The sequence below is a fragment of the Dendrobium catenatum genome, unplaced genomic scaffold (genome assembly GCF_001605985.2).
Source record: "Dendrobium catenatum unplaced genomic scaffold, ASM160598v2 fragScaff_scaffold_1172, whole genome shotgun sequence".
Classification (NCBI taxonomy): Eukaryota; Viridiplantae; Streptophyta; class Magnoliopsida; order Asparagales; family Orchidaceae; genus Dendrobium; species Dendrobium catenatum.
In genome coordinates, this window is record NW_021319634.1 from 817472 (window position 1) to 829928 (window position 12457).

General features: G+C 37.0%; 1 protein-coding gene across 2 annotated transcripts; it reads left to right on the plus strand.

The window, feature by feature from the left end:
- The first annotated feature begins 1823 nt into the window (after positions 1-1823).
- On the plus strand, positions 1824-5676 carry LOC110097171 (glucan endo-1,3-beta-glucosidase 14). Of its 2 annotated transcripts, XM_028698882.1 has the most exons (4): positions 1824-2214; positions 2317-2493; positions 4073-5112; positions 5466-5676. In XM_028698882.1, exons 2-4 carry the CDS (start codon positions 2328-2330, stop codon positions 5550-5552), a joined length of 1293 nt encoding a protein of 430 aa, XP_028554715.1. In that variant the 5' UTR covers positions 1824-2214; positions 2317-2327; the 3' UTR covers positions 5553-5676. The 2 variants fall into 2 exon arrangements, with proteins under 2 accessions (XP_028554715.1, XP_020679080.1); XM_020823421.2 differs by having other exon boundaries at positions 1824-2493.
- Positions 5677-12457: the final 6781 nt, after the last annotated feature.

A 12457-nucleotide genomic window follows, 5' to 3' on the forward strand; every position in this document is an offset into this window, starting at 1 on the left:
ATAATATTATTATTCAAGCTAATAATGTATGTATTTGCCAAAAAAATTATAATAAAGCCTTTATCATAAAGTTGACTGATGCTGAGCAAATTGTGTTTCAGTCTATCTACAAGCAAAATATTTTCAATCAAATTGTGCTTGGAGTTTTTGATTATACCTGTGTCCACCACTTTCCTAGTGGTGTTATCTCCAAGAGTAATCTTGCCTCTAGCCCTGGCCTCTAGTGAAATGAATTGATTAGTGTCTCCAGACATGTGTCATGAGCATCCTCTATCTACGTACCACATGCTCTCATGAGGTCTTTTCTGAGAGCACACCTACAAAATCATCAAATGATAGATTTAGGAATCCAAATAAGTTTGGGTCCATGCTTATGGAAAGAAGAATATAATACATGTGTGTTATGATGTGAATCATGTAATTTGGGTCTCCATACCCAATATGTACTACGGTGAACAATACAAGTGTGTGAGATGTGTCATAACATGCCACATAAAAAATATCTAACACCAGGAAAAGGATTAACTAATTTACTCAGGTAGTGATGTATCTTCTTAAAGTTGTGTGATGCATGCAATGATGGTTTCTCATTTTTAGATGCTATGACTTTTGCTTTTAACTCTTTATTTTATATTCATAAGCTGTCACTTCCACTTTTAACTGATATTCAATATTATCTATTTCCTATGCAAGTTCCTCTAATTTCTTAAATTCTTTTTCTAACTCAACTTGTAATGATTTCAAGGAATCATGTTTATCAGATAATTAAATATGCTTCTTGTTTAATGCATCATATTAATCAAGTAATGGCATGTGATTGGTATCAAGTGTATAGTGATCTTTAAACAACACTTCATGCTCCTTTTGCAAATTTAAAAGTTCTAATTTCAAGCTAGCATGCAATTTCTTAAGTTTCTAATATGATACATGAATTTGTTCGAAAACTTCAAGTAATTGATTGTAAGTTAGTTCACATGCCTCTTCTTGGTCAGACTGATCAAGATGATTATCTGCCATCAAACATAGGTTTGTTGTTTCCTCTTCAGCTTCAGCTCAGAGGAGTCAGGTTGGATCGACTATCTCCTCTGACTAAGTAGATAGGGACCACGATGGCCCGGGACGACAAAACCATGAGATCTTGATCGGGCTTTAACTGCAAGATGGTGAAATTTCTAATTATAAATATTAAATTTCCACATATCAACCTATTCTTCTACTATACACCGGATATCATATATCTACAAATATGACGCGTTCATTTGACGACTAGCCTTAATCGAAAGTTATCTATCATTATCGAGAGAGGCAATTAACTATAGGGTCTCGCGCCTATTGGAAACCAGAACTCATACCATAAAGTCCTCGTATAATGAGGGTGAAATCTCTCGGTATGTCTTATTTCGAACCCAATCTGTCTTCTGAAAATTTACCCCAAAACTTAATTCGTTAAAACTCTCACGAAATCAAAAGAGGTTGGGCCACGAATTCTCAAAGCATGCACTTTTTACTGTTTTTAAAATTAATTTTTTATTTGAACTAAATTTTAATTTTTAAAAATAGTCAAAAAAAAATCGTCCCAAATAAATCGTGAGCCACGCTTGTGAGTTGTGGCTTTTGCAAGTGCGTGAGCTTGCGTTAAGTGGAAGCAAAAAAAGTATATATATTGTGAATTTAACTATTTAAACTTATATCGGAATATAGGAGGAAGTTTGTATGATTTTTTTTTTTTTTTTTTTTTTTTTTTTTTTGATCGGGTGCCCAATATAAGTCTTAAGGCCCATCACACGCATCACATAACCGTGCACTAAACTGTGTTAGACTGATGTAGTATATACATTTTACATGTACATACAGAATCTGATTCTCAATTTTGCCATCTTCCCCGTCGAAAAGAGTGGAAGTTCAAGAATCTCAGCGTTCATGCGTTGTGAAGTTTATTCGCCATGGATGACTGTCCCTGTAACTCTATCATCTTGTTTAGTCAGTCAACTTTTCTTCAGCTCTTCCTCGTTGGGAAATGCCTTTCATACACCGCTCTCCTGCTTCTGGGCTACATCTCTGCTACAAGTTTTAGCTTATTTTTGCTTCGATTGGATGCGCATGCGACCCCCATGAATTCCTTTCTTGCGGAATCCTGGTGGCTCTACTCTGGGGTTACTTTGCTTTGGGTGGTGAAAAAACAAGGAATCTGAGCTGTTCTACTCGACGGGTCATGTAATCGCATCCCATCTCTACGCATGGAATCCTTCTTCACCTCATCCCCGCCTCTCTTACTTCCTAATTAACATTAAGAGCATCTTCTCCTACCTTTGTTAGTTGGTACCGTCATGGCTGAGTTCCTCCTCCTCCAACGACTAGTACCTCAAGCAGCTAAACATTTGTTTTCGAAGAGGAATACAACTATGCTGCAGAGTACGAGTCTTAATGGAAGGCTTGGAATGATGCCCGTCTTTGTCTTCTTCTGTTCTATGCTCTTTCTACCTTTCCACCAAGGTAAGCTTTCCCATCAACTTTACATGGAATTTCAGCAAAGCTTTTTAGTTTTTTGGGTTTGGGAAGGTGAAAAAAGTATTTGTCCAAGTACATGAAGTTGTAATTTGAAGCGGGGCTCTCCTTTCCCTGAGCTCTCTCTTAAACCTACATGGTTGAATATTTGTAACTTAATGAAATCTCTATCCACCATCATCATCATCATCATTATTATTATTATTATTATTTTGTAATTTACCAATCTCCTTCAGACTGTTTCCTCGATTTAGACCATTATGGCTTCCTAACCGTTATGCTGAAGCCCACTCTCTTGTGCCATAATAAGAAATGTAATATGTCAGAAATGTTCTTGTTTCATGTACTTTCTTTTCTGCTTCTTCCTAGATGTCTCTGAGGTGAATGGGATTCTCAAGTAACGTTTCTTATTCTTGCTTTAGTAGTATATATATGAAACCAAAATAATTGCATTGTAAAAAAGCTTTTTATGCCCCATTTCAGGACACTTTTCACAATATATTCTTAAACAAAATACCAAATTATAATACTCCGTATGCTTTTTCATTTTTTTCAAATTATTTGTATGTGCTTAAAAGACTAGGTTATTTGCATGTTTATCCTTAAGATGGTAACTTCTTCTATAATTCTACCAACTCTCAGTCATCGCATAGTGATTTTTCTACTAGTATATAATCCTTTTATAAATAAGCAGGATTTTGCTTGCACTATTTTGATCTTCTTTTACTGCCTGCACTATAGGTTAAGTTTTGAATTAGTTTGTTTATATTATGATGCCTTGCATGAGAGGTGGTAGGTTATAAAACTAGTATTACAAGTCTAGAATATTGGACCAAGGCATATGTACCTTCATTTGATGAAAAACTATAACAGATTACTTGAAAATTATATATTATGATAAGGATCTGGTTGCAGTTTTTCTGTCAATGTTGCAAATCAAAATTAATTACACACCATCATAATAAAACAAATACATGAAATATGAATTGACATTTCCTCCGTATATTCCCTTCTTTTCTGATTGTTCAGAAATCATATAAAAGCTTAATATAAAACAGACAAAAAGGTGCTCTTCATGTCAATATTCAAGGTGAGTATTATGTTTTGAAAGAAATTCTTGCGTTGGAACATACTTAATAGAGTCTTATATATACTAGAAGTTACTTTGTGCCTCTCAGCTATTAGCCAAGCAAATTTATCCGCTAAGCTTAAGTGCATCTCTTTGTAAGCAAATGCAAAATTTTCTTTACGTTATGTTGTTCAATAAATATGTTCCTTGCATAGCTCAATTGCCAATATACAGAAGTCGTTTCTTCCATTTAAACTCTTGAACTTTTTTTTATATATATATATAAAATGCTTTTTTGCCACATTAATTGAAGCTGACAAATTTATTTACCAAAAAATGGTTATGTTTTAATATACTCCAAGAGGTGCAGGAATTTGTGACCATGGCAAAAGCTTATTCTTACTGATTTCCTTCTCTTCTAATTTCAAATTAACAATGAAACAGAAGCTATGATCAGCAAGCTCGTGCATTTTGAATGCTAAAACAAATTTATTACAGGCATACTGACGGCTCATGCGTTTACTGGTACTTATGGGATAAACTATGGCAGAATTGCTGATAACATTCCTGCTCCTGAAAGTGTTGTGACACTCTTGAAAGCAGCAAGGGTGAAAAATATCAAAATCTTTGATGCGGACCATAGTGTTATTCAGGCATTTAAGGGGTCTGGACTTGAGTTGGTTATTGGAATTGGGAATGAGTATCTTAAAGATATGAGTGTAAATGAGGAGCGCGCCATGGACTGGATTAATGAGAATGTTCAGCCCTTTGTACCTGGAACCCATATCAGTGGAATTACTGTTGGGAATGAAGTGTTAGGAGGAACAGATCAGGAATTAGAGGAAGCTCTCATGGGTGCAATAAAGAATGTTTACAGTGCCCTAACCAGGCTTCAACTTGCAGATACTATTGAGATTTGGACGCCACATTCTGAGGCTGTTTTTGCTAATTCTTATCCTCCTTCATCATGCATCTTTAAAGATGATGTTTTAGTTTACATGAAGCCCATTCTGGACTTCTTCTCACAGCATGGTTCCCCTTTCTACGTCAATGCATATCCATTCTTGGCTTACAAAAGTGATCCTGAGCATATCGACATTAACTATGCTCTCTTTCAGTCAAACTCTGGAATATATGATGCGAAGACTGATTTGCACTATGATAATATGTTTGATGCTATGATAGATGCTGCTTATGCTGCTCTGGAAGCTGCAGGCTATAATGACATGGAAGTTCGGGTTTCGGAGACAGGATGGGCTTCTAATGGGGATGAAAACGAAGCAGGAGCTACAGTTCACAATGCAAGGACCTACAACTATAATCTGCGTAAGAGGCTTCTAAAAAAGAAAGGGACTCCACTTAGGCCAAAAAAGGTGGTCAAGGCCTATATCTTTGCATTATTTAATGAGAATTTGAAGCCTGGACCAAGTTCAGAGAGACACTATGGACTTTTCAAGGCGGATGGCAGCATTTCATATGATATTGGATTCACCGGGCTTAGGCCATCATCTGCTTCTCCATCTCTAGCCTCCCTCAAGGTATTTTTATATTTCATACATCATTGTGGATTGCCATTTGCCTTGGTATCTATGTTTTGATCTCTCTTTCCCTATCCACGTATTTTCCTGACCATCTAAACCATTAAATATTTTAGTTTTGGCTTTTCTTTCTTATTCCCTCATGCACTAATGAACAACACTGAAAGATTTTGACTCCAAAAATATTGCTCCGAAGTCACCCAAAAGTGGTGTGAATGTATTTTCCTACCATAATTTATCAATTCTTGCACCAGAAACACAACCAAGCAATTGTTTCTTTGCAATTCTATTAAAATGATCTTGAAAGTTGTCCTTTGCAACTCTCTTTTCAATCTCCTTATTGTCTTTTTCAGGAACTTAATGCTAGATGTTGGTCAAGGCCCTATTTTAGGGTGGTTGCAACATGTACCATTGTTTTGCTTCTTGCTTTAATTTGTTAAGGTGACATTATTTCAACTACGGAAGCTATGTGCCAGTAGTCTACATGCATGAACGAGCGAATTGAACCTTGTAAACAACATTCTATGTATTGTGTTTGAAATGCCCAATTGTACTCTTTGAACTCTTGTAGCTGTTCATGTCAAAAATATTGATTCATGCTCAAAATTATTGTTTTACTCCAATATATAACTGGGGCATTATATGTCGTTATCAGTAGATAGAGTTGATATATTAACAATAGAAATTCATATACTTATGTATGGTTTTTTATAATGGAAGGGGTTCTCTCTTTATTTATTATAAGGCTCATTAAAGTTGACAATATTTGGATGTTCAGTTAAAATCATCAGTGAATGCGCTTTGGGAAGGATGAGATAGTTCCAAGTTTACAGTTCTGCTTGTTTTGGCTTCTAAGCAGCTTCAAAAAAATTTCATGCTTTATGTATCAATCAAACGAAAGCTCTTCTCTTTAACTTTGATGCTTAAGATTGGATTCTAATATGTTTGTGAATGATATTTGATCTTACTAGTAGACAATCTTTAGAAACTAAAACTTAAAAACTTAGAGTTAGAATGAGTAAGGAAGGAAATTATAAAATGCTAAAGTAAATCATTAATGCTCTAAAAAATCTAAAATGTGTTTTTCACCATTTATTTATAGAAATTGGATTTAGTATGAATAAGAAAGGAAATTTTAAAAATGCTTTAGTAAATCCATAATGCTCTAAAAAATCTAAAATGTGCTTCTTCATCTTTTATTTATAGGAATCGGAATTAGTATGAGTAAGGAAGGAAATTATAAAAATGCTTTAGTAAATTACTAATGTTTTAAAAAATCTAAAATGTGTTTCTTCACCTTTCATTTATAGGAATATGTGGGCTACAGAAAATATTACATCAAAAAAAGATAAAAAAAAAAAAGGTATATCATGCATTATGGCCCATTGTGGACTATAACTAACAGATGTCATGCTATGATAGGTGTTTAAATGGTTCTTCATCCATGGTTAAATCATATACTAAGGGCAAGTCTTTGAGGATGAGCAAGTAATGATATCCTCCTAGGTAGTTTGAAGAGTCGATATGGTGAGTCTTTTGGGCATACCAGTAAGTCTATATATATATGATTATTATGTTGTTAAAATGTGAAGGGCGAATATCTTTGGGTTATGATAATCACAAGCTGAGAACTTGGCAAGTCTAGTGAATCAGATCCTTTATCTTCTAAGATTCTCTTTTCCCATAGCTATGTTAATGCACCAATGATGGCTTACCAGTCTGGGTGACATCGAGTATCCTTAGGGGACTATCCCCCGCTAAGTAGAGAGACCTAGATTGGATTTATATGAGTTCCTTGCAACTGCTATTGACCACTCTTTAACTTGTTTGGCTTCAGTCAGTCATGTCCCTTAGTCGTTGAGAGCCCTTGGAGAGCAAGGTGATCGTTCCAATTTGGCTCTTGTCACATGAACAAATTAATGCAGCGCATAATTAGGCCCATGCCCATATTCTATTTTTTGCTCAGTATTCGATTATGCACTCAGCCTCCACTCTCTCTGAACTATTTGGGTTAGTAGGAAGTTTTAACCACTTTTTGTTGGTTATCATATTAATGTTTGATTAAAAAATATAGTTTTGAAAAAGTTTAATTTTCTTAAGTTTCACCCCTATTAGGTGTGTGTAGAATTTTTTATAATTTTTCTAAGTTGACTAGACCTTGTCTTTAATTATTTTTCCTAGATGATACTAGTGTTCCAATGGGTTTGAAATCAGGTGTACCTAACCCTTACATAAATTTAAACACATCAAAGCAATCATGCACCCTAATTCTAAAGATCTATGGAGTTATGAATTTTCAAAGTTTTGGGTCCAAAATGGACCTTTTTCCTTAAAAATTCACATCACAGAAATCTATTGAGTATCTGACCCTAGAAAAATAACTGAACATGCCTAAGATACCCAATAATCTTCCACCAAAATTTGGACTCCAGTTGACAACTAGATTATGAGAAAATTGCAAAAAATGAAATTCAAATAACCTCAAATATCTCACAATACAGAAATCAAATCAACTTAATTTTAATTTAAATAATACTAGATTAAATTATCTTTCCAACGAGCCTAAGAACGTCCCATTTGGTGGAAAATTTAATTTTCTGTGAATTTTGGAAGATTTGAAGCATTTAAAACATTTTTAATTTGATTCTGGGTCAAATCAGTCGCCGGACAATCATTGGCTGCAGCGACATGGCGGCGCAGCTTGGCGCCTCATGTCAGATCCTGGACGGATCACTTATCCACGTCGGATCCAACGATCCGACCGTTGAATCAAAGAGCAATGAGATGGACGGCCGGATTGCCGCCACATCATCTCCATGATCGTAGAAGGACTCACGTCCGAGTCCCAAGAAGAGCATTGTGCAGGCTACGAGGTGACGCGGCCATTTCTGGGCTGTCTGATCGTGCCTTCAACCAGAGCTAAAGAAGTTCAAATATCCATATCTTTCACAATACTCAACGAAATTACACGAAATTTGAACTGTAGCTAAATGGCAACATGATCTAACAATGCCTGGAGTTTGGAGGCTCCATGCATTGTAGATTTGCTATGGTTTCAAATTTAAAATTTAAATAAAAATGAGAATAACTTACAATCCAACCGTTGGATTTTTTGACTTCTTGGGCTTGTTGGAAAGATAAAGATGCCCTCTTCAACTTTGTTGAAGACTTCAAGAGCTGGATCTGGCTGGATTTGAAGTTATTCTTGAATCTCATGATTCTCTCTCTAGACTATCTCTCTTCTCCAATGAGAGTTTGGAGGCCATGATTTGGTGGGGAAAGGCTTGAAAAAGCTAGAGCAATGCCTGGAGAAGGTTTTTGGAGGGTTTTTGGGGGCTGGAATGGCTTTGGATGAGAGGAATTAACTGAGAGAGAGCTTAGGGTTCAAATTCACTCAATTAGGATATTTTGCCTATTCAAACCACCCTAGGGCATTTGGATAGCTGGGATCAACCAAGGGGCTTGCTGGGATGTTGCCATGTGTCTCAGAAGTAGGTAGGAGTAGGGAATCAAAGGACACAAGGACAAGCCTAAGTGAAAAATGTCCTTTTTCCTTTTAAAGCAAATAGGTATAGTATGGGTCATTTGATATAGATCTAAGGGTTGAGAATAACCCTAGGAGGGTTCTAGAACCTGAATAAACAGCTGAAGAGGCTTAGAGATTGAGGCATTAAGCCTAAGAGGTCATTTGACCAAGTTTGACCATGCATAATGCCTTAAATTGACTATTTGACCAGTTAATGTCCAGGTGGACTGATGAGGTGGCATGGAGAATATTTTGAACAGCTGGTGGAATGGGTTCAAAGTAATTTAAATGGTTGAATTGGATATAGGAGCAAGATAGTGAGTATACAAGTTTATTTGATCAAGTCCTAATGAGTTGACTTGGTCAAATTCACTTGGATTTGATTTACCAAGGTTTGAAGCATTATTTGGAATTGATTTGACGCTTGAAATATCAAATGAGTTAAAATAACCCATTTAAAATATTAAGGGGTATTTGGGTCAAAAGGGTCAAACTGTTCAATCAGGCTTGACTAGGGTCAGGGTTTGAGTCCATTGCACTCCTATGGGTGATTAGGATGCATTGAAATATGTCTTGAAGTTTAACTTCAAAAGGGCATATTAAAGTCTATGAAAAATCCCAAAATTGCCTTAAAGGGACATTTTGGTCATTTTGACCCCTGGTCAACTGGGGGCAAAGTGAGTCTAAAAAAAAACATTTTAATATTCAATGGGTTAGGATTAAGGGTTTGGAAGTGATTGGAGGCTTTTTAGAAAGCTCCAAGGTCAAAATCCACTGGGTGGCAGGTATAGTGGCATAGGCTGTAAATATTTGAAGGTTTCACAACCTTTAGATTTCAATTCAATTTCTCAGGTTAGAGACCTCAGAATGGGCTTAAATTTGAATAGTTACCTCTAGAGACATGTCTTATCAATGTGCAAGTGACAGACTCTGAATCAGAGGTCTTTTGGTTGCGTTTTGAAGTGTTTCAATATTCATTGAAAAAGGCTTTTAGGATTTGGACCTTTTGCCTTATATTTGAGTTTGGATTGATTTAAGATCTAGGTAGATCCTAGGGCTTGAAATCTAGGAGAATCCTAGAGTCTAGAAGTCCTAGGGTCTAGGGTCTAGAAGAATCCTAGGGTCTAGAGTAGATCTTAAGGTTTGGAGTCTAGAAGGATCCTAGGACCTAGAATAGATACTAAGGTCTAGATTTGTCTGGAAGAATCCTAGGGTCTAAGATAGATCCTAAGTTCTGGACTGATTTGGAGTCTGGAAGGGTCCTTACTGACCTCATACAAAAATGAGGTCAATAATTAATAGTAAGTATAGAAAATACTATCTCAAGGAAAGGTATACTTATACGCCAAGTGTAAGGAAGAAAGTAGCTTTTTATCATATTACAAAATATATAGAATACTGTTCTAGGAAGATCTTTCCATGTTCTTTAGTTTTCTTTGCTTTTCATGTGGTTTCAGGTCTCTTCCAGTGGTTCAGTTGCTGCTGCCGATCCGTGGGTTGCATCAGGTTGGTATTAGAGCCGAAGCAGCGGGATGACAGAAAAAGGCAAGGAATAGCTGCAGAGGAAAACCGAAGCCTAGAATCGTTGTGGCAAACCAGACGAACATCACCTGACAACTGGAAGTGTTATCCACTTATGTTCAATGCCTCTCCGTCGAAGTATGCTGTGAGTTCAATCTCAACCGGACAAGGACAACACCCCATAATCCTCATCGAGTTTAGGTACCATCTATGATTCCGGGAGCGCGGCGTGGTGTGGACCTTGATTGTCTAGAGCATCTCCTTCCCCCACCGACACAAGAATTCTCAGATTCTTAAGCTGATTTGCAATGGCAGGGAGGATTAAATATGGGCGTCTCTGAAGATGATGAATGCAGCGACAATAATGCAGAATATTACAGAAGGGTTCGACACCCACCTTATCAGAGGAGCCAAGCTGAATTTAAAGTTAAGGTAGATATACTTTATTTTGATGGGCACCTTCACATAGAAGATTACTTGGATTGGGAAAAGGTGGTTGAAAATTTCTTTGATTACATGGAAGTTGAGCCATCTAAGCAGGTAAAATATGTTGCATTTCATCTCCGAAGTGGTGCCAGTGCGTGGTGGACACATTTGCTCCAAATGCGGCAACAAGAAGGGAAGAGACATGTCCGTAGCTAGACACGAATGAAGCAGTTATTGTGTTCTCAGTTTCTATTAACGGATTATGAACAGATTTTGTATATGAGGTATCAACATTACATTCAAGGCACCCACTCTGTCAGCGATTATACTGAAGAATTTCATCACCTCAGTTCAAGGAATAATTTGAATGAGTCCATGAATCAATTAGTTTCCCTCTATGTTGGTGGCCTCAAGGAGAGCATTCATGATAAGCTACAGTTGAATTCTATATGGTCACTAGCCTAGGCCATCAATTTTGCTTTGCGAGTGGAGATGCAACAGAACCGCCCTTCCAAATTCTCATATCCTAGATGTCAATTTCAAGACCAACTCGGTGATCATGTAAGGGGAGGTTCAACTTCTACAAAAACTCCTCCTAATGTTGTGCCCCCACCTCAAGCAGCTTCACTGTCAAAGCCTTCAAGATAAGCTCTTGAGAACAAAACTCAACCAAAATTCAAAGCCCTTCCTCAGAATAATCCTTATGCCTGGCCGTCCACGATTAAGTGCTTCCATTTTTTTCAACCCGGGCATAAATCCAATGAGTGTCCATAATGAAAACAATTATAGTTGCTGGAGAATGAAGATGGTAACAATCTAATTCATCCAAATGATGAAGATGGGCTCAAAATTGAAGATGTAGATGCTGACGATGGTGAGACATTGGTTTGTATGCTTAAAAATTTATCGATAGCTCTGCGACTCGCCAATGCATCATAACGTAATGCCATATTCAAGACTCTGTGTACCATTAATGGGAAAGTTTGTGATTTCCTGATAGATAATAGCTGCATAGATAACATCATTTCGCAGTCGGTAGTCCAAGCCCTCCAACTCAAAATGACAAGAAATCTACAACCGTATAAGATAAGTTGGGTTAAGAGGGGCATTGCATCCAGGTGACAGAAATGTGCCAAATAACATTTTCCATCAGGCAGCAATATGTGTGTGATGTGTTATATGACGTCTTAGATATGGACGTATGTCATTTAATTTTAGGAAGGCCATGGAAATTTAATGCCGGTGTTATCTATGACGGTCGAGCTAATGTCTATTCTCTAGATTGGAAGGGAAAGCGCCTGCTGCTATTACTTGGCCTCCGTGACAATAAATTGTCAGCCACGAGCACTCCAGCCTCTATTATGATGTAGATTGTAACTAGGCCAAAATTATTACTCAGCGGGAAGGACTCTGACTCAATTTGGGCCCTGGTAGTCACTGATGCGACTAGCTTACATTAGGAATGCCTTCTTGATGAGATTTTCACTTGGCTGGAAGAATTCCGTTCTATCTGCCCGCAAGAGCTACCAGCCACCCTTCCACCGGTAAGGCACATTCAACATCAAATTGATCTGCTTCCTAATGCCACTTTACCAAATCTACCACACTAACATCTCAATCCCAAAGAGTAACAAATTCTACAGTCAATCATTGATGACTTATTGGACAAGAAGCTCATACAAGCAAGTACTAGTTCCAAAAAAGAACAATGAATGGGGACTATGCGTGGACAGTAGATCTATGAACAAAATCACTATCAAATACCGTTTTCCTGTCCACATGATTGACAAGCTTCTAGATAAATTAGTGGGGGAATCTGTATTCTCCAAGCTTGATCTATGCAGTAGTTATCACCAAATCCGCATTTGTCCT